Here is a 20491-nt window from a genome sequence, read left to right on the forward strand (position 1 = left end):
TAAGTAAACATGTCTATTTGCAGACCTTTGGTCACATCACAAAGTCCAATGTCGATCAAGGCAGAACATCGTATTTGTAGGATAAGTTCAGCTCACTACAATTTGTTTCTAAGTAGGCCTGGGAGAACAACTGCAGAAGGTCACAAGAGAGATAAAAAAGGGAGATAATTTCTCTTTATCCTAAAAGGCAAGTCTGACTGTCGACATTATGGCATACATAAAAATATAATAAAGAGTCAACTGATCTTTTTCATAGAACAAAGTAAAATTTATTTCTATATACTGTAGCTTTTGATTTAAAGAGGTATTCACAGAAACATAATTACTCTATCTGATCAGACCATTAGCCCATCCAAACTGATACCTTGCTTCCAACACTGGCCATTCCCCAATATAGTAGAAGAAGATAATAAAATGCACAGTATTCCATAATAGTATTTCAGTGAATAATGTACTTTTTGACCCTCATTGCATTGTATATATCCTGAATCATGACATTTGATGAAATTTGACTGTGGTTAACTATGGTCACAAGGACATTTATCAAGCTGTTTTAAAATTCTAATGGTCTTTTACAAGATCTTATTGAAAGTGAATTCCTTTGTGAAGGAAAAATTAAGACAGAATATCAGTCTTGTAGTAATTCATTCACCCAGGCAAACTATAGAATTGTTAGCTTTTTCTTAGTTCAGAAGAGAATCTAAGTTACCAGAGGATTCCAAGGCGATTAGTTACAGGCTTGATAAAAAAAAATTGCCACCACTTAGGAACAAATTAATAGTTCAACTGGTGCTTCAGGCTTCATATCGAATTTTTGAATTCTGCAATTTTTAAAAAAAGGTATCAAGCCCAGCGGTGTAGACTGCCAACTGATAATGAAATTTTCTACTTGGGAGGCGACAGACAACTATTAACAGAACCACCATGGGTCATTAGTCCTGCAGAAATTATGATCCACAATCCAGCACACAGCTAAATATTTAGAAGCAGATCTAGAAAAAATGCAGTATCTCACAATATAAGAGACATCACAATTAAAATATATTAATCCTTCATCGAATATTGTGCCTAGTATCTTTTTCCAGTATATACTTAACAGAAGATAGAGACTGAACTGTTGCTCACATCATCTCTACATCTTCATTACCCTTTTTATTGACTTTCAAAAATAAATGTCCAAGTCTGACCAAACCAAAACCCTCTTTTGAGAGAGCAAGTGCAAGCAATTATGATGGCAATAATAATTAATAAATAAAAATCATTTCAATTCAATACAGAGAGAGGTTGCAGAAGAAAATTAAAAAGTTACAATCTTTTACTATAATTTATTAGTGTGTATTTGTGCTCCATACTTATTTGCAGCACCACCTAAGGTTTTCCACATCAAACCCACCACTCTACAAAATAATAATAATAATAATAAAAAAAAATTACATGATTTTGATGTTATAAAGAGAAAGTTGTAAAAGCAAAAAAGTAGTTTAATTTTTTTTTTTCATTGGCAGGAGGAACATTTCAGAAACTTAGAATTGCAGTGAGAAAATCAAAGTGATTTTTGGAAGAAATTCATCCACAGCAATTTTTTTAAAAAAAAAAAACCCCTCTCCCTCCTTTCCTTCCAAACCAGCTCATAATCAAGAATAACTAGTAGAATCCAGCTGCCAAAAGAGTGGAATAACGCCCCCTTCTGGCTTGGGCCATGTGTAGCAGAATCTGAGAGTTGCGTGGTGGATTAGGAACACCCAAACCTGTGGATCAAGGCTGAAGTCAGTAATCAGAAGCTGGAGCCAATGGTCAGGAGCTACATACCAGACCTAAGGCTCAAGCCAGAGGGCAGGAACTGGATACTATAGCCATGGGTCAAGCCAGAGTCAGAAGCCAGAGCCACGGGTCAGGAGCTAAATACCAGAGCCAATGGTCAAGCTAGGAGTCAGAAGCCGGAGCCAAAGATCAAGCCAGAGGTCAAGAACCGGAGCAAACAGGGTAGCAGGCAAGCAGGTGCAAGGCAGGGGTAAGACAGAGACAAGACTGGATTCAAGGCAGGAACATAAGAGCAGGCACAACAGTGGGAATGAGCATTGAGCAGCCAGTACGCTGCTGCTGGCTTAAAAGCCAGCCTGCTGGCCCCTCCAGACTAGCTCTGCTGCAGGCCCTGATTCCTGAGAGAGAGATGGGAGCCACAACTGACTTTGTACAGTTACCCTATGTGTATTATATGCTGCTCTATCAAAGTCAGGCACACTGAGGTGGAGTTAAGGTTTCTGCTCTGAATTCCTTTATTCTGCTTAAAACATTCAGAGACTGATTTAAACAGCTACAAAAATGATAATCTGATAGTTACATTTTATGAGACATTTAATTTTAAGATAAAAAGAACAGGAGTATTTGTGGCACCTTAGAGACTAACAAATTTATTTCAGCATGAGCTTTCGTGAGCTACAAGCTGCTACTCTGAAACCTGTCAATTTTAAGACAGTTTCAGCTACTATTAGACACTGATTCTTTGGCAACAGGGAGCCAAATCCACTGTAGTTTTTCTGTCCAAGGTACACAAGTGACCCACCAGGCCCATTGAAATTAATCAAATGGCATTCAACAATTGCTACTGAAGGGAAAAAACCCAGTCCTGAAGCAGAATTGCTATGCATGGCCTTGATCCTGCAGACCTGGTCATAAGGGTCTGCCTGCACAGATCAGCTTGTAGGATTGGGGCTATGTTTCCTCCACTTGCTGTTATTAAACATTTTAGCTATAATTCACCTTTTGACAGACAAAGCATGCTCTACTAGATGCAGTAGAAGGGCGCTGAGTTATAAACGCACAAAAGGTTGACAAATACATTTTCACTTTTTGCACTGCAATTTTGGGTGGGTGGAGGTACAGAACTGTGTTGTAGTAGTTTATATAATTCCGTTTTCTTCAGCTGGATGTTTTGCAGGATCTAGTCCATGCTGCTTCATCTGTACTGCGATATCAAACAGGTAATCATAACATTCGCACCTTCAGTAAAAACAGAACAAGAAAAACGTGGAGTTGGGTCGCATCCTTAGGAAGCTGCATATGTTTAAAAAGTGAACATTTTTCTTCTATAGACTGAGCATTGATAGCAACTGTGAAAAATTGGGACAGGGTGGGAGATAATAGATGCTTATATCAGAAAAAGGCCCTAATATCAGGATTGCCCCTATAAAATCAAGACATCTGGTCACCCTGGATAGTGGGAGTGTGCTGCTGCCTGACCATGTGCTATCACTTTATTGCAATAGTCACTCCACCTGCACATTAAAGTCTCTGGTGGGGGAGGGTTAGCCAGGCCTCTGTGGTGCCCAGGCTTTGTGCTGCACAGCTCTCCACTGGCAGGTGGGGAAATGGATTCCCATTTATGGGAAAAAAATATTATTTAAAAACAGTCCATCATTTGTGACTCTGTAAGCTGAGGCTGTTGAGGAGGGTACTGCTACTTGTAAGCAACTTGGAGATCTTCCCTGGAAGCTGATATGTATATGAGGAGGGCCTTTCCCACATGAAATCAAGTTGTCAGGAACCCCGTAGACTGGGGCAATTGTCACTGGTGGTGTGAGCCCAGAAAGGGAACTATCAACTGTGGCTGGGATGCATATGCAGTGATTCTACCTCCATTAATATTTCAGGGCTACTATGGCAACAGATATGACCTTTAAATTGCACTCACATGGTTTTGGCTTTTTCCCATGTTTCTCCCCATACGTAAACTCCATGACGTCTGACCAATACAGCACAAGAATCTGGGTATTCATTCATTGCATGTGCCATTCGTTCCTTGAGATCCTTCTCCTCTGGTGTGTTCTCAACAATGGGGACCACTAACTTATCATCATATCTAAATAGAAAATGAAGTATTATTGCAATTAAAAACTAATGCGTTCTGAAGTGTTCTCTATCAGGAGACTACTCTGTTCCTGCTCTTACATGGCATGGATGATATCGCAGTTCTTTTCCACATCTAAGAGCCATTGTCCTAAGCTTTCCCCAAGTGAGGAATCCTTTTATAATTTGCAGAGGATTTGGTAATCTCTTTAACAGTGTTTCTCAAACTCTTTCATCTTGTGAACAATGCTATGTTCTATCCTCTCAAGGGCACTTTTGGTTCAAAACCTGATACAACACCTTCCCTATGAAAGCTATAGTGCTGGGTTACACTACGCTGGGAATATTTGAACAGTATTAAGGACAAAAGAAAATAAAAATACTTTAATGCAACTTCGTGTAACTGCTTGCCTACATATCATTATTTTGTATCCGCTGTTTATTCTCTCTCCTCAGATTTAGAAATTTACTTTTCTCAGCATTAAATCTCCTTTTGTTGCCTGCCCTTACTACTTTCACCAGTCTGAGTCACTTAGCAGTTTTGGTCTGTCCTCTTCTGTGTTGGTTACCCCTCCAACACTGGCAACATCTACTAACTTGATCATGGCTGAATTTATTTTAAAAAACAAAACAAAACAAAAACACTTAAGATAGATATGAAGCGACCACTCAGGATTAAAATGTCTAAATTTGGTTGGCCTAAAAAAGACTTTGGAAACCCTGACAGAGTCCTGCAAGTAGAAAGAAGTGTCAGTGCTTGAAGAATTAAAGATGTTTCTCTGTTGTGACAGAGTACTCAGTGGGATACATGCAATCTGCAAACAATAGTTTGAGAACCACTGCAATACAGGCAAGATGCTGCATGCTGTTCAGTGGAACTTGCACAACAGTGTGTAGCAAAGAGAGACTAGGATATCTGGCATTGTTTGAACCTTAATTAATATTTGCAGAAACTTGTTTAAATAGATATAATAAATCTCTAGCTCAAATCCAGATTCACCATCAAGATCATACAGGTATTTTTTGAGTAGATGGTGGGACAACATCTTCAAAAAAGATGGAACTACATTATAGATATGAAGCAATGCTGAAAGTAGTAAATCTAGTATTTGATGTGTTTATTTATAGAAAGAGAGAAAATCCGGTTCTAGACAGTCTTTCATGCTGAAGGCATACCAAAGCACTCTACAGTCTAATGAATGAAACAACTGTAGTGATGTTTGTGAGCTCACCTACTAGTCACATACAGCCTGGAAATTAAAAGAAGAGCTGAAGTGTTGGCTAGTAGTTAGAACAGACGACTGGGAGCAACATCTCCTAGGTTCTAGTCCCAACTCTGCCACTGGCTGTGTGATTCTATAAAACCACTTACCAGCTTCACAAGGTTGTTTGTGAGAATTAAGCTCCACAAAGATTCTTAGATAAATGATGGCATGCACGTGTCAACTATTATTTTATTATTGAGAGAGACCAGGCTAATGATACTCTTTTTTTTAAAGATCTCCTGAGATAATGACTGTTTAATCAGACTCTGCTTCCACTAAGTCAAAGGTAAAATTTCTGCTGACTTCAGTGAGATCAGATTTAGGCCAATGATAAATATTTTGAAAATCCCATCCTTAATATTTACCTGAACCACCACCAGAAAATAATATCCAGAAACACCCTCTGAAAATTGAATCCAAAAAAGGATTAATTTGTATACAAAATTCAAGATAAAAAGTGCCTATCCAGTGCTATCAGATGCCTTTGCCATACATTAAAAATGCAAATACTAATGCAGACAAAAGTTAAAGTTTTGGTGAAGTTGACATCTTTATGGGCATAGAACACACTTATGTACCAAATCCAAACCTCAATGCATTTCTACTTTCTCAAAAGTTTTTGGGAAAAATGTTAGTTACAAAATTAACACCAAGAAAGTGCAGAGGTGTATACCTTTAACACCTCATAATTTCTCATCTTGTTATCACACTATCTGAAATGAGTGTGCTAGTCCCAACTCAATGCTTTGTGAGAACCACCACACAAAATCTAGAATAATTCAGCACCGTCTCTGGGGAAGTCATATCTGAGTTGTTACAGAAATCTTGCTACCTTTTAACCCTAGCCCTAGGGTGTTTTCTTTTCATCAGGTTAGGGTCACCCCGAGACAGCATGTTGGAAGTTGGGACTGCTATCTTTTCACCATATCTGGCATCAGTATTAAAAAACAGTAGCCTCTCACCTTTCATTAGTACACAGAGTCACTCATTCACAATAAAAGCAGAAAATTGAAATGTAAGGAAATTCATAACACTGGAAAATATTGGTCTTCCCTGATCAGTTTAATGTTCTTCAACTGGATTTGAGCTTTGCTCCAAGAAAAGCATGGTGAGTTTTATTTAAATCAGTCCCTTAGTGAACATTCCTCTGACTTAATTACAAATATTGCTCACTTGAATACTGATACCACAAAAGACACTGACATTTTTGAAGATGACATTTAGCAGAAACAGTGTATGCCGGATTAGTCTTGTAAATGGGAATCTACCTGTAATATCCTCCTGAAGTGCATTTCTTGATTCCTTTTATCATTTCCTGATGGGTAATTCTAAACTCACTTCCTGGATAGAGAAGGGTAGCCATGACAGCAGCTTTTGAATGAGTATGAATCACAGCTCCAGCTCCTAGAAGGAGAGGGAAAAGGGATGCCTCTGTATTTCATATTGAAATGTGACTCCCTACGTTCCATTAAGATAAACTGACATGTGAAAATGAGTTTCAACCCTTCAGCTGAACATCCTTGCTAATGGACTAGACAAGGAACATAGTCAGTTCTTTAAAGCAACCAAAAGGTATGTTAATAGGAAGTATTCTGTAATCTACAAAGAACAATGAGAGCTATCTTTATGGTGTCAGTAGACGGTTTTAGTGCAACTTCCAGGCAAACCTTTCCCTCATGCATCTATTTTACTTTTCCATCTGCTGATATGACTGAAACATTTTAATTACATCACCAAAGTGCGCTGAGGTGCTAAAGAATTAAAAATTTGACTTATTTGTGGCAGAAGAGTACAAAGAAGACTCAAAGAACTCAGAAGAGAAGGAGAGTTTCTTTGACGTACAGCCACTTCTCTCTGGAGCAGGAGTGAAAGCTGGTACAGGCCAGTACGGAGTACCGGTAAGAACCTGCACCGGCCCGTATGGTATGTAGGGTCTGTATCAGCAGGGCTGCCGACAGGGGAGGAAGAAAGGGGCAGAGACGTTAAAACGCTGCTGCGGCAGCGCTTTAGTGTTGCTGCGCCCCCCTGGCAGGCCAATGAGGGTGGTGCAACAACGTTAAAGTGCTGGCATGGCAACGGATCCAGCAGTGCTTTAACATCCCTGCCCCTTTTGTCCCCCACTCGGCTGCTGATGGGCAGAAGAGGGAGGTCAAAGGGAGCAGCTGCACTGGGGCCAGCGATTTAAAAATGCCCAGGGCTCTGGATGCTGCTGCTGCTGCTGCTACCATGGCAGCAGCATATGGCGGCCCAGTCCGTTTAAATCACCACTGGAGCCCCGGGCAGCGCGGGCCAGGTGGCCTGGAAGGGCTGGCAGGGGGATGCTGACCCCCATCCCCGCCCCTTTCGCCTAGAGCAACCAGACAGCAAGTGTGAAAAACTGGGATGGGGTGGGGGAGGGGGGTAATAGGAGCCTATATAAGAAAAAGACCCAAAAATTGGGACTGTCCCTATAAAATCAGGATATCTGGTCACCCTACTTCTGCCCGAGACCTCGCCCCGACCGCATACCGGTAAGTATCCGGAGTTACTTTCACCCCTGCTCTGGAGCATACTGGTTCCCTGACATCACTTGCAATCATTTTATTTTTATATTGTGGTGTGGTGGAAAGGTCAAGCACAGGAATCACAAGGTATAACCTGCAATGTTGCTGAAAATTGCAAGTTCTCCTTTGGATATGCAAAGGCTCTCCATGTGCAAGTTTCCTTTACATGAAAACAAGAATAGACTCCTAATATCCTTTTTTGGGGCCGTTGTGTCTTTAATATAAAATCAGTCTGACCGTGGATTGGATAAGCGAGCCCCTCGGGGGTATTGCGTGAACAAGCGGAGCGAGGGACGGCCAGGGTGTACGTACCTTGGACATGAAGCTACTGGGCGCACTCGTGCTGAGTAACTGGGGGGAAGTTGAAGTAGGTACCGCGCCATGCATTCACCTAGTGCAGTCGTTATCAGTGGCCCATTAGGGTCTGCAGACCTATAGAGACTGATATCAATGCTCAAGAAAAGTGTGCTTGAAATCATAAACCTTGGGACGCGATCGCAGATTTGGAAGCAATGGAGGGTGAGGAGATGGACGCGTTGGGGAGCGTGGTGGTTGATAGCAGGGATGTCTATGAGCCGCCAATGTGAGGTATTGCCAGATAGAAGAGCAATTGCTCGTGATTAATGTGATAAAGACGCTGCACATACAGGCGAAATTGGGACTTCCCTGATATGATATCCAAAGCATACGAGGGAATAAGGAGGTGATCTGGTATCACGCTTCCATGTACATGTGCGTGCTGGCTGCCAAACCCACTGGAGGAGACCTCGCCACCTTGATGGCCGGTTCTTACGCGGCGTATGTCCAGGTTGTTTCCGAGCAGAGGATGAAGTTTCAAACTCTGGTATACACACACCTGTTCTCGCGTAGGACGGGGCTACTATAGGTTGATCGCCCTGACGGATACTTGACATTAGCATCATTCTTATTATGTATAAGAGAATTACTCATGTAGGGCTTTGTGCTTGTGTGTGAAAGCTTCACTGGCACAAAAAGGAAGGATTCCCTAGACGGGCCGGATCATAGCGACTGTGCTCTATTAAATTCACTAAGCTCTCAATACTAGGTGTGCTGAAAAATATTAGACAAGTTCTTCTTGGTGTTGGAGAGTAAGTGCAGGAGAGTGCTTACTTCACATGTGCTCTAAATTATACCTATTGTACGCATGAGAAGAACAAGAAAATAGAACTTGCGCTAACATATCTTTGTATTTGGGGGGGGAGGGGTGCAGACGTTGGAAAGATGTGCAGAGGCCAAAGGATTAGTGCCATAAACCGATACGGAGCGAAATGTTGTATAGTTCTAGGAACAAGGGGGGGGGGGGGGGGAGAGGGGGGCAGGCAGGAGGACAAACGACACAAATCTTATAAAACTGCATAAAACCTTCAACTACTGTTAAAATGAAATTCCACTAAATTAAACTGATAAAAATGTGTAGAAAGTGCAGAAGTGTTAGATTAATATATATAATTTTAAAAGTTAAAATATATTTCTAAAAGGGACCAGAGGCATTAGATAAAGGGATTAAATTGTCTTTTTCACATTAGGATTAACTGGATTGAAATAAATGGTAGACAGACAAACAGGGCCTCTAATCCAAGTTTACTGTGGTCAGGCATGAAATGTCATGCCTATTACTAGATCCCATGTGGATTTGTTTCTCTCAAAGTACTGATGTGGGACATGCTGCTTCCACTTAATGTGGCAAACAATTGTGAGAGTTGCACTCACTGTACTATTTCTGGCATTTCTGTTATCAATAGATGCAAGAGAAATAGAATCTTAAACTCATGACTTGGCCTGTACTGTAATTACAGAAAAGGGAAAAAAGTTTTGTTCTTCAAAATATTTATAATTGTAAAGTAAATACATGTTCTGTCAATAATTTGGAATCTTAATAGCTTTACATTTCTTACACCATTGTACTAGCAATTACAATTTCTAACCTTTACAACTGCAAAAGATTGTAATATGGCCTAAAATCTATTGGTATGAAACTACTGCAAGGACATGAGACTACAAATTTAGCTATGACAGTATTTTCCAATTAAGGCAATATTAAATTCCAGTGATGCTATACTTATGACTTAGGAGTTTCCATTTCATGAACTGATTTATATTGATTTATTATTGTCTGACTCAAATGCATTTATTGCATACCTCTCATGGTGTAAGCATTCATAAAGAGAGGCGTGCATTGGCTTTTCTTTAGTTTCTTGTGTGATGGAGGGCCGCTGATGTCCCGTTCTTCCATGTCACAAACAAACATATCTTCGGGCTGCAAGAGAGGTAGAACTGCTTAAACTGGGACACTCTTCTCCAAAATACATTTACTTTTCTTCTGGGAAGATACCTAGAAAACAGGCTTGCTTTTGGCAGCTTTACCTAAATGGTATTTTTGCACTAATAAACTGTTCTTAAACAATTACTCCATGAGATTAAGCACAAAGTTTTTTTTATTTAAAATCAATTATGCATCATGCCAGAATATATCTGTCCCCCATCTTTTCTTCTGCAAATACATTTAATGATCATTACGTGAAAACCCAAGACTCAATCAGGGAGAGGACTCCTATCATCCTTTATTGTATTATCTCAGATGGAGATGTGAAGTAGTGATTCTTACTCACATATGTTTCTGTTTCGGAGGAGTCCCTAGCATCATAAATCAGCTGGCAGTATTTACTATTCATCTCCAGCAGTTCTTCTGTTTTTATTCTTAAGGGAGAGGAACTAAGATAGACTCAGGCAGTGGTGGGCAACCTGTGGTCCATCAGGGTAATCTGATTGTGGACTGGAAGACATTTATCTGACATTGACCGTCCGCAGGCATGGCCCCTCACAACTCCCAGTGGCTGCCGTTTGCCGTTAGACAATGGGAGCTGCGGGAAGCGGCAGCAAGCATGTCCCTGCGACCTACCGCTTCCCACAACTCCCATTGGCTGGGAATGGAGGCCTGCAATCAGATTACCCTGGTGCCCTGCATTCAGTCCATGGGCTGCAGGTTGCCCACCACTGGACTAAGGTCATCTTGATCTGGGGAGATCCTATCTGTCTACAGAGCAGCCCTAGAGAAAGAAAGATTTACATACAAACAAATACAAAATAGGGCTGTCAAGCAATTAAAAATAGCAATTTTATCACACGATTAAAAAAAATTGTGATTAATCACACTTTTAGATAATAAGAGAATATCATTTATTTGAATATTTTTGTACGCTTTTTACATTTTCAAATATATTTAATTACAACACAGAATACAAAAAGAACAGGAGTACTTGTGGCACCTTAGAGACTAACCAATTTATTTGAGCATAAGCTTTCATGGGCTACAGCCCACTTCATCAGATGCATGCAGATGCAGATACATCCGATGAAGTGGGCTGTAGCCCACGAAAGTGTATGCTCAAATAAATCTGTTAGTCTCTAAGGTGCCACAAGTACTCCTGTTCTTTTTGCGGATACAGACTAACACAGCTGCTACTCTGAAACCTGTCATTATGCAAGGCACAGAATACAAAGTGTACAGTGCTTACTGTATATTTATTTTTGATAAGTATTTGCACTGTAAAAAAACAAAGAAATGTAGTTTTCAATTCAGCTAATACAAGTAACTGTAATGTGATCTTTATCATGAAAGTTGAACTTACAAATGTAGAATTGTTAAAAAAAAAAAAATCAGTGTAAAATTTTAGAGCCTGCAAGTCCACTCAGTCCTACTTCTTGTTCAGCCAATCACTCAGACAAACAAGTTTTTTTATATTTGCAGGAGATATGCTGCCTGTTTCTTGTGTACGTCACCTGAAAGTGAGAACAGGCATTCTCTTGGCACTGCTGTAGCCAGTGTCGCAAGATATTTACATGCCAGATGCGCTAAAGATTCGTATGTCCTTCATGCTTCAGCCACCATTCCAGGGGACATGAGTCCATGCTGATGATGGGTTCTGCTCAATAATAATTCAAAGCAGTGTGGACCGACGCATGTTCATTTTCATCATCTGAGTCAGATGCCACCAGCAGAAGGTTGATTTTGTTTTTTGGTGGTTTTGGTTCTGTAGTTTCCGAATCAGAGTGTTGCTCTTTTAAGACTTCTGAAAGCATGCCCCACACCTCATCCCTCTCAGAGTTTGGAAGACACTTCAGAGTCTTAAACCTTGGGTCACCTGCTGTATTTGACTTTAGAAATCTTACATTGGTACCTTCTTTGCATTTTGTGAAATTTCTAGAGAAAGTGTTCTTAACATGAACAATGTGTGCTGGGTCATCATCTGAGACAGCTATGACATGAAATATACAGCAGAATGCAGGTAAAACTGAGCTGGGGGCATACAACTCTCCCCCAAGGAATTCAGTCACAAATTTAATTAACAAATTATTTTTTTAATTTACTGTTATCAGCATGGAAGCATGTCCTCTGGAATGGTAGCAGAAGCATGAAAGGGCATACGAACATTTAGCATATCTAGCACATAAACAGCTTGCAATGGCAGCTACAAAATGTTTTCACTTTCTGGTGACATTGTAAATAAGAAGAGGGCAGCATTATTTCCTGTAAATGTAAACAAACTTGTTTGTCTTAGCAATTGGCTGAACAAGTAGGAGGACTGGGTGGATTTGTAGGCTCTGAAGTTTTATATTATTTTGTTTTTGAGTGCAGTTATGTAACAAAACAAAACAAAACAAAAAATCTACCTTTGTAAGTTGCACTCTCATGACAAAGAAATTGCACTTGGTATGTGTATAAGGTGAATTGAAAAATACTATTTCTTCTGTTTCTAAATTTTACAGTGCAAATATTTGTTACAAAAAATAATACACACTGATTTCAGTTACAACACAGAATACAATATATATAAATATGTAGAAAAAATCCAAAATATTTAATAAATTTCAATTGGTATTCTGTTGATTAACAGTGCAATTAAAACTGCAATTAATTTTTTAATCACTATTAATTTTTAAGTTAATCACCTGAGTTAAATGCGATTAATCGAAAGCCCTAATAAAAATATTTAGAACAGAAGCTTTAACAGACAGTTACCCAATTGCATGTATACATTGTTAACTAAAACAGTAGCAAACTAGCTGAATGTTGGGCTTTTGCAAAACCAATCTGGGGATGAAGGAGATTTCGGATCTCAGGGTCAGTACTAATTTAGGACAAGAAAACTCAAAAGGAGTAACCTACATATGCCACTGAACAAGTACTGAATTCTGCTCTGAGATCATATACTACTAGGAGAAATCATCAGTGGTCTCAAGAAGGTAGTCAGTAATAATAAGGTGTTTCAGACTTCACAACAAGAAAAAAAAGCAAAACTGCTTTGAAAGAACATTCAGAATAAACAGCTCACTACAAGTAATTTTGTTCCTTTTCAAGGATGAGTTCTGAGGTAAAAAATAAGTTTTACATACTTGAATTCTTTCCTTTTGGACTCCTGATGGTGCAATGTAGATTTCATCTCTAGGAAAAGATACAGAATTTAGCTCTATGTATGAGACAGACAATTTGAAGAATATATAATTTGCTAGAGCCATTTTAATACTGTACCCTTTATTGATAAAGAATTAACTTACACAGCACATGATGAACAACCGCACTTGTCCTCCAACCGCACATTCACATACAGATGGTTTTCAATGTGTGACATTGATCTTACTAGAGCAGTTGGAAGCTCTGAGAATATCCAAGATATAAAAAGCCCTTTCAACCTGCCTACAGATTTAACTAAGTATATTTGTAACACTGATGGAAAAAAACAAAAACCCACACCCTACATTAGCTGGAATCAAAGTGAAACAGAAGGGAAATTGCAAGTAGACACTGAGTGATGCAAGAAAAAACAATGCCAAACCTATATGTATAGCTTATTTTCAATTAGCTATTAGTGTTTGTCAGCACCTTTAGTTACTGGGAAATATACTTATTTATGTGATAACCACTAAATTGTATTATATATGTTTTAATATATGAATAAATATATTTAATTCACACAGAAGAATAAATTGAACAATTTATGTTCAAGTGGAAATATCTAAAGCTTGCAAGGCTTACATGAATGAAGAATTTCAACAAATTTACATATATTAAAATTATTTAAAAATAGGATGTGAAATATTTTCAGTAAAGGCCATAAAAAGGGAATAAAATATCAGATAATATTTGTAATCACGATTCATCTTTAAAGGCCTTATTTTAAAGTCTAGACACACCTAGTGAACAATTAGTAAATCTACAGATACATTTCCAACAATTTCAGGACAAAGACTGTATTAGTTTCCTAAGGAAAATATGGAGTTCATATTTATGGAGTAGACAGAGTCCTTTGAATAAGATATAACCTTCAAGATAGTATACTTATCTTGACAAAACACATGATATCTGCGATAAAAATAGTAAGTGGTTTTAATGGATTAGAATTAATACATTAATACTGCAAATAGGTAATGAATTTAATTCACTGATACTTGGTGCCATTCTATGAGCAAGATAACTAAGAAAGTAGAATATTAAGCAATCGATTACTATTTGATTGCTACGTACCTCCTTTCTAAAAGAAAAATGTCTTGTTTTAAAATTAAACGTTTAATGAAGAGCTGACAGTAGAATACAGTATTTGAAATGTAGGACAGTTGACCAAGAGTAATAGAACAATTTTCCATTCACTGTGCTATATGCAAACTAGTGCAATTATTTTAAATCATTCATTAGATTCCACCAGCGAGTAATGATGATGAAAACTTGTTTCTCTCACCAATAGAAACTGGTCCAATAAAAGGTATTACCTCACTCACCTCAGACAGAAAATGAGGCAGAGAGGTTAAATGATCTGGTCAAGGCAACAAAGATAGTCAATGTCAGCATACACCTCAGAACTAAGGACAGTTCCAAATGGCTCTAACTGTGCTCAGACTAACACACCCTTACACTCTGTAAAAAGCTTCAGAGGACATAGCAGTCTTTTGAGATGCTTAATCTCACACTTTTAAAATCAATGTCCTCTACTTCAGATCAGATGCTTGAACAGCAACGTAGTTGCATGCATGTGGTGAGGTGAGGGGTACTGACAAGTCTCAGCGTTTCACTACTTTGTGACTTCAGATCATATTTATCTTGGACTAACAATGCATCTGTGGTGTAATTATGACTAAGGCTCTGTGTTTGTCACAGAGGTCACTGAAGTCATGGATTTCGTGACTTTCTGCAGCAGCCTTGTGCGGCTGGCCCAGGAGCTACCTGAGCAGCTTGGACAGCCTCCGAGTCAATCGCACTGGCTGCTGCTGGGGCAGTCTCAGGGCCCTCCTGTCCCCCGGCAGCAGGAGTTTGGATGTGTGGGGGCTCAGGGCTTGGGGCAGCTGCTTACCGCGGGGTGGGAGCTCCTAGCTCCACTTGTGCCTCTGCCTGCAAGCACCGTCCCGGCAACTCCTATTGGCCACGGTTTCCAGCCAATGGGAGCTGCAGAACTGGGGCTTGGGGCGGAGCGGAGGCAGCATGTGAAGCTAGGGACACTGCTTCCCAGGAGCTGGGTAGGAAGCCTGCCCCAGCCCCACCAATCCCCACCCCCAGCATCTGTGCCCCCCCTACAGGCCACGACTCCTCCCCCCCAGCACCCACACCCCAATCCCCAGCACCCCCGGGNTCTTCCCTGGGCTGCGCCCCCCTCCCCAGCACCCAAGCCACCCCCGGAGCCCTCCTCCTAGTTTTAGTCAGGGGTATTTTTAATAAAAGTTATGGACAAGTCACGGGTCCATGAATTTTTGTTTTCTGCCCATGACCTGTCCATAACTTTTATTAAAAATACCTGTGACTAAAACTTAGCCTTAATTATGATTACTGTTCCTTTCTTTCAATGGCCACTATGAGGAGGCTCTGTATCCATTAATAACTTCAAACTTATCAAGCTGAATAGACAATGGTACATTTCATGCAAAATTATACAGCAAAGTGGTTCTTAATTGTATACTTTTTAGTATTGTATGCACACCAAAAAATTGTTTACTGAAAGTCTTCTTGTTGCCTGACCTGCCTAAATTATCTCCCATTAATAAGTCTTCAGGATTTATCTGAATACAATAATTATTCCTTCCTCTTCAGAGGCCAAGAATGATATCTCTGCAACATATCTTTGTCTAATGCCTCACGCCTGAATTTCAGCCATCCTTCATGAATTGTAGTGCACTCACTGCTTATTCAATTGACCCCATCATCTGTATAGTTATCGCTTTCAAAACCCCCACTTACCCATGTTTCAAGCTGATTCCTCCACCAGTTCCTGTGACCCATCCTAAGTGATAAAACTGCTTACAGAGCTCCGGAATCAGGTTTCTTGGATGTAACTTGTCCTTAAAAATAATTGTCCACTTATAAATGTTGGAATCAATTGCATGAGACGATACCTGATTTATACAGAAGGACTTCAAAAATCAAAAAAACCTCACTGGTGCTTGAACTAAAGACTGATGGTATGTTTGTGTGCTGCCCCGGACATTTCATGTGGGCCATGTTAGAACAACAAAAAAATCAGATGGCATTCATAGTTAGAAGGCCTGGTCCAAAGCTCAGAGCAGTCAATGAACTTTAGATCGATCCCCTCAAGATTAGCGATAAAAGAGAAAGATTAGGTCATCTAGTCCATCCACTGACCTTTGCCAGTACTATCCTTATGATCACAAACTAGCATAATTTTTCTCTTATTTCTCCTACCATGCCCTAAATACATTTGCCCATCCTCAGTGTTCACATCCTTCAAATGTTTTGAAGGCAATTCATTCTTCCCTTTGCAAAGTTACACATAGGCTAACCTCCTATGTATCTATCTCACCATAACCACTACCACAAACTTGCATTGTAAATTCATATCACATGACCAAAGAGTTGCCACTGAGTGCCAAATAAAGGAACGTTTCTCATCATTTCTAGGAGTATGTGTATGACATGCTTTTAAAAGTCTGTGTGATACATACGTGATTTTTGTGTAGGGTTATTTTGCAAGATTTAAATTTGAATTACAAAAACAAAAGTCCTAATTTTATTAATGGGCTATATCAACTATGATTATGAATATGTATGGATAATATTGTATATGTTTTAGATCTGTTTTCTTTTTAATTAGCATTTAAATAATATCGAAAGAGGAATGTTCACCTCACCAGATCAGTTGACTAGCTTCACATTCCTACCATTTTAAGACGCGAGAATGCCTCAAATGCTGTTTACCTATCATCTTAACTGCTCCATTTTAATATTTCTTTCAGAGAAAACATTATAATCACTAATTTTATAAATACAATGGAATATTAAATAAAAAAACATGTATGTAATTCCTGAGGGTGAGTACTGTGTCACAGACTCATTCATAGTTCACCTGGGACTTTTGCAGCTCAGCTTTGCTTTACTGTTCAAATATCAGACATACTAAATGGAGCACCTGTCGAGTATAAAACTAAAAAGCACAGGGAAGAAGTATACTAAATAACAGCACTCAGAAAATAAATACTATTATGTATCCAATGTTAGGGAAGTTGTTGAAATGTCCTCTTATTAGAATTTACAATATTAATGGATTTTATTTACAACATTGAAATGCAGCTGTTTCTGGGGTGGAGAGCCACAATTTATATATGCACAATAGATGCATAAAAGAGCCGTGTTGGTCCAGGATATTAGAGAGACAAGGTGAGTAAGGTAATCTCTTTTGGACCAACTTCTGTTGGTGAGAGAGAGAGAGAGAAGCTTTTGAGCCTACTGAGAGCTTCTTTTCATGTCTGGGAAACTTACTTAACTGTGACACTCTGAGTATGTTTCCCAGACCTCCAGAAGTGCTCTGTGTAAGCTCAGAAGCTTGTCTCCATTACCAACAGAAGTTGGTCTAATAAACGATATTACCTCACCCACTTTGTCTATCTGGGAATTGGATACTTTATTAAAGTTATTTTTTAAAGGCAATAGAGTCTAAGGTGTCAAGGAAAATTTGTTTTTCCCATTTGACTCCAACCATTTGTACTACCTTAGGGTCTCAAAATGTGTTAAATTAATTTTCATATTGTAATATAAGGTAATTTGTTTAACAAGTTTAATAAATTTAATTAAGTTTAATAAGCCATTAGGACTTTGGAAGACAGTTTTCAATAGCTTTACAATCCAAAAGACAGTGGACCACCAATGCTATTTTAGGACACTAGGAATATGCAATGTATTAAAATGTGTGTCTTCCCTTGACAAAATCTTAGGGACAATATGTATATTTTCCTTACAAACAAGGGCAATGAACCAGACATCTGCAGAAAAAAATCATACAGCTGATATTTCACAATAGCTGTTTCTAAGGCATCAGATCCTTGCAGTAAATCACCACAAGTATGCTTTGGATAGCTACAATACTTTAAAGCAAGTTTACCGTATATATTTGTTTATAAACCGAATATTTTTGGCAAAAAAAATGACGCATCAAAGAGCCGTGGGTCGGCTTATAAACGGGTCTACACCAAAATTTGATGATTTTAAACTCTATGAATCATTAAATTGAATATCTAATACATTGACATTTTGTTTACCTGGAGCGTCTGCAGGCATGGCGCCCCTCAGCTCCCTGTGGCCATGGTTTGCTGTTCCCAGCCAATGGGAGCGACAAACTGCGGCCACTGGGAGCAGAGGGGCTCCGTGCCTGTGAACGCTCCAGGTAAAAAAACCGTCCTTGCCAGCAGCCTACCCTGATGGGCCAGGAGCCAAAGTTTGCCAACCCCTGAAATATAGGGTTGGCTTATGAAAGGGTCATACAGTTTTTGCTATTTTTAACCTAACCATCTTGGGGGGTCAGCTTATAAACAAACCAGCTAATGAACAAGCATATACAGTAATTTAGTAAAAGAAACTATTGGCATACATAATCTAAATGAAATTAAAAATACAGATAAATTTATCCAAGATAGACTTATTTGTCCCAAGATAGATTTCTTTGTTTGTCCCAAAACAGGATTTGTGCTAGTTGCTCTTATATATGAAAATTATTTGAACATTTAAGACTGATAAAAGGATTATAAAACTAAAATTGAGTAAAACACATCTTGGTGCATTATGGTTAAGGGTACAATTTAGTCACGGAGGCCACGGATTCTGACTTCCAGTGACTTCCGTGACTTCAGTCTGAGGTAGTTGGGAGCTGCTGGGTCCCCTGCCACCCATGGAGGCGGGGAGCTGCGGGGTACCCTTGCTGTCTCTGGCAACTCCAGGAGCTCCAAGCTGCCATGGGCTGCGGGGTACCCCCAAGCTCCCTGACATGGAACCCCCAGAGATCCCAGCTGCCACCAGTGTCAGGGGACTGGGACAGCCACCAGGGACAGCCGGAGCCCCTGGAACTGCAGACAGCAAAGGTTCCCCGCAACCCCCAGCTGCTGCAGGCAGCTCGAAGCCCCTGAGCAGCTGCAGGCTTCAGGCAGTATGGGGACCCATAGATCCCCATTTTGTCACAGGTATTTTCTTTTTTGCCTGTGACCTGTCCATGACTTTTACTAAAAATATCCATTACAAAATCTTAGCCTTAGTTATGGCCCTTATTTAACTACTATGAATGCACCATATCAGGCTTTCATTTTGCCCGACTTTGAGTTGGGATAGGTAAACCAATACTTGATAGGTGACCACCAAAGAAATCTCAGCTACAGCAGGAATGTGTCGCGCAACTCAGCATGTGGTACTCGTCCCTCCCAGCCAGTACCAATTCCCGATGCAATTTATAAAGCGGTTTCAAGAGCTGGGTCCTGCAGAGCGCGGAGCTTTCTGACCCTGAACCAGCCGAGCGCTCCGCGCACGCTGCCAAGCCGGGCCCCGCGCTGGGGAGGTCGCAGCCCCCAGATGCCGAGGCCCCCGCGCCTACCTGCAATGCATCCCCAGCCACGCAACCGCCTCCGCGCGGGCAGCAGAGGCCACCCCCAGCCGCAGCCATGGCGCCGTCTGGATGCACACAGCAATCAGCGCTGGGGAGGACCCCGGGGTCCTTCCTCATCCCCGGCGCAGACAGGGACTCGGCTCCGGGGGGGTGTCCCTGCTCCGGCAGGGAGGGGGCAGCTCCAGGGCGAGATTGTCCTGCAATTGCTTGGGAGGCGCGTTTAGGTGGGTGTAGGAGCATAAACCTCGGGTCCCCGCCCCGAATCCGAGTGGCTGAGGCGGCCCCAGGGGGAGGCGAGACACCTTCTTCTCCAGCGGCCGGCACGCGGGGAGAGGAGAGACACGTGCTCAGATAGCGGGGGCCTGACTTAGGGGAGACCTGGGTGATGCTCTTGGACACCGCTGCCGGCGATGCGGAGACAGCTGGCCCCGGGACACCGAGGAAGGCGGTGGCAGAAGGCGCCTCATATTGTGCATCCCGATTGGTGGACACAGGCCCCAGTCTATCGTGTCCAGCCGCCGTCTCTCACTTTAGACCCAGCTCCTGAGCGCTCTTGGGCAGGGCCCTTTTCGGACCTCGCTTCATGCGATGGGGCCAAGCCGCAAAGTACCAATCACTGTTGCCAACGCTTGTGACTGTACTGTGGGTTTCGCTTTATATCCCCAGCTTCTGGAGTTAGGTGTGAATCTCGCTTGTCATTAACAAATAAAATAAATGCTTTTGTCACGGCGGAGGAGAGCCTGAACATGTGATCCCAGTAAACCCCAACGGCTCATAAACTAGATAGCAAACAACCCCCAAATGTATTATTTTAAAAAATCAAGCTTTTCAAGTTTATCACATTTTGGGGCTCTGATGATTTTTGAACGCTTAGATTTGGCAATACGTGAAACGAAGGATATTAAGGGGAAATCAAACGCTAACCACCACCTGAAGCCCTGCCTTAGGCAGG

At 40.7% G+C, this 20491-nt stretch overlaps 1 protein-coding gene across 2 annotated transcripts; it reads right to left on the minus strand.

Annotated features, from left to right (window-relative positions):
- Window positions 1-246: 246 nt before the first annotated feature.
- Window positions 247-19723, minus strand: APIP (APAF1 interacting protein). Of its 2 annotated transcripts, XM_032770677.2 has the most exons (7): window positions 19528-19723; window positions 15897-15997; window positions 13070-13118; window positions 9815-9932; window positions 6380-6515; window positions 3692-3859; window positions 247-3000 (listed from the first exon to the last, which is right to left on the minus strand). In XM_032770677.2, the coding sequence occupies exons 1-7, from the start codon at window positions 19654-19656 to the stop codon at window positions 2901-2903; spliced, it is 801 nt and encodes a 266-aa protein (XP_032626568.2). In that variant the 5' UTR covers window positions 19657-19723; the 3' UTR covers window positions 247-2900. The 2 variants fall into 2 exon arrangements, with proteins under 2 accessions (XP_032626568.2, XP_032626569.1); XM_032770678.2 differs by lacking the exon at window positions 15897-15997 and having other exon boundaries at window positions 19528-19716.
- Between the last annotated feature and the right edge of the window lie 768 nt (window positions 19724-20491).

The sequence above is a fragment of the Chelonoidis abingdonii genome, chromosome 4 (assembly GCF_003597395.2).
Source record: "Chelonoidis abingdonii isolate Lonesome George chromosome 4, CheloAbing_2.0, whole genome shotgun sequence".
NCBI classification, from domain to species: domain Eukaryota; kingdom Metazoa; phylum Chordata; order Testudines; family Testudinidae; genus Chelonoidis; species Chelonoidis abingdonii.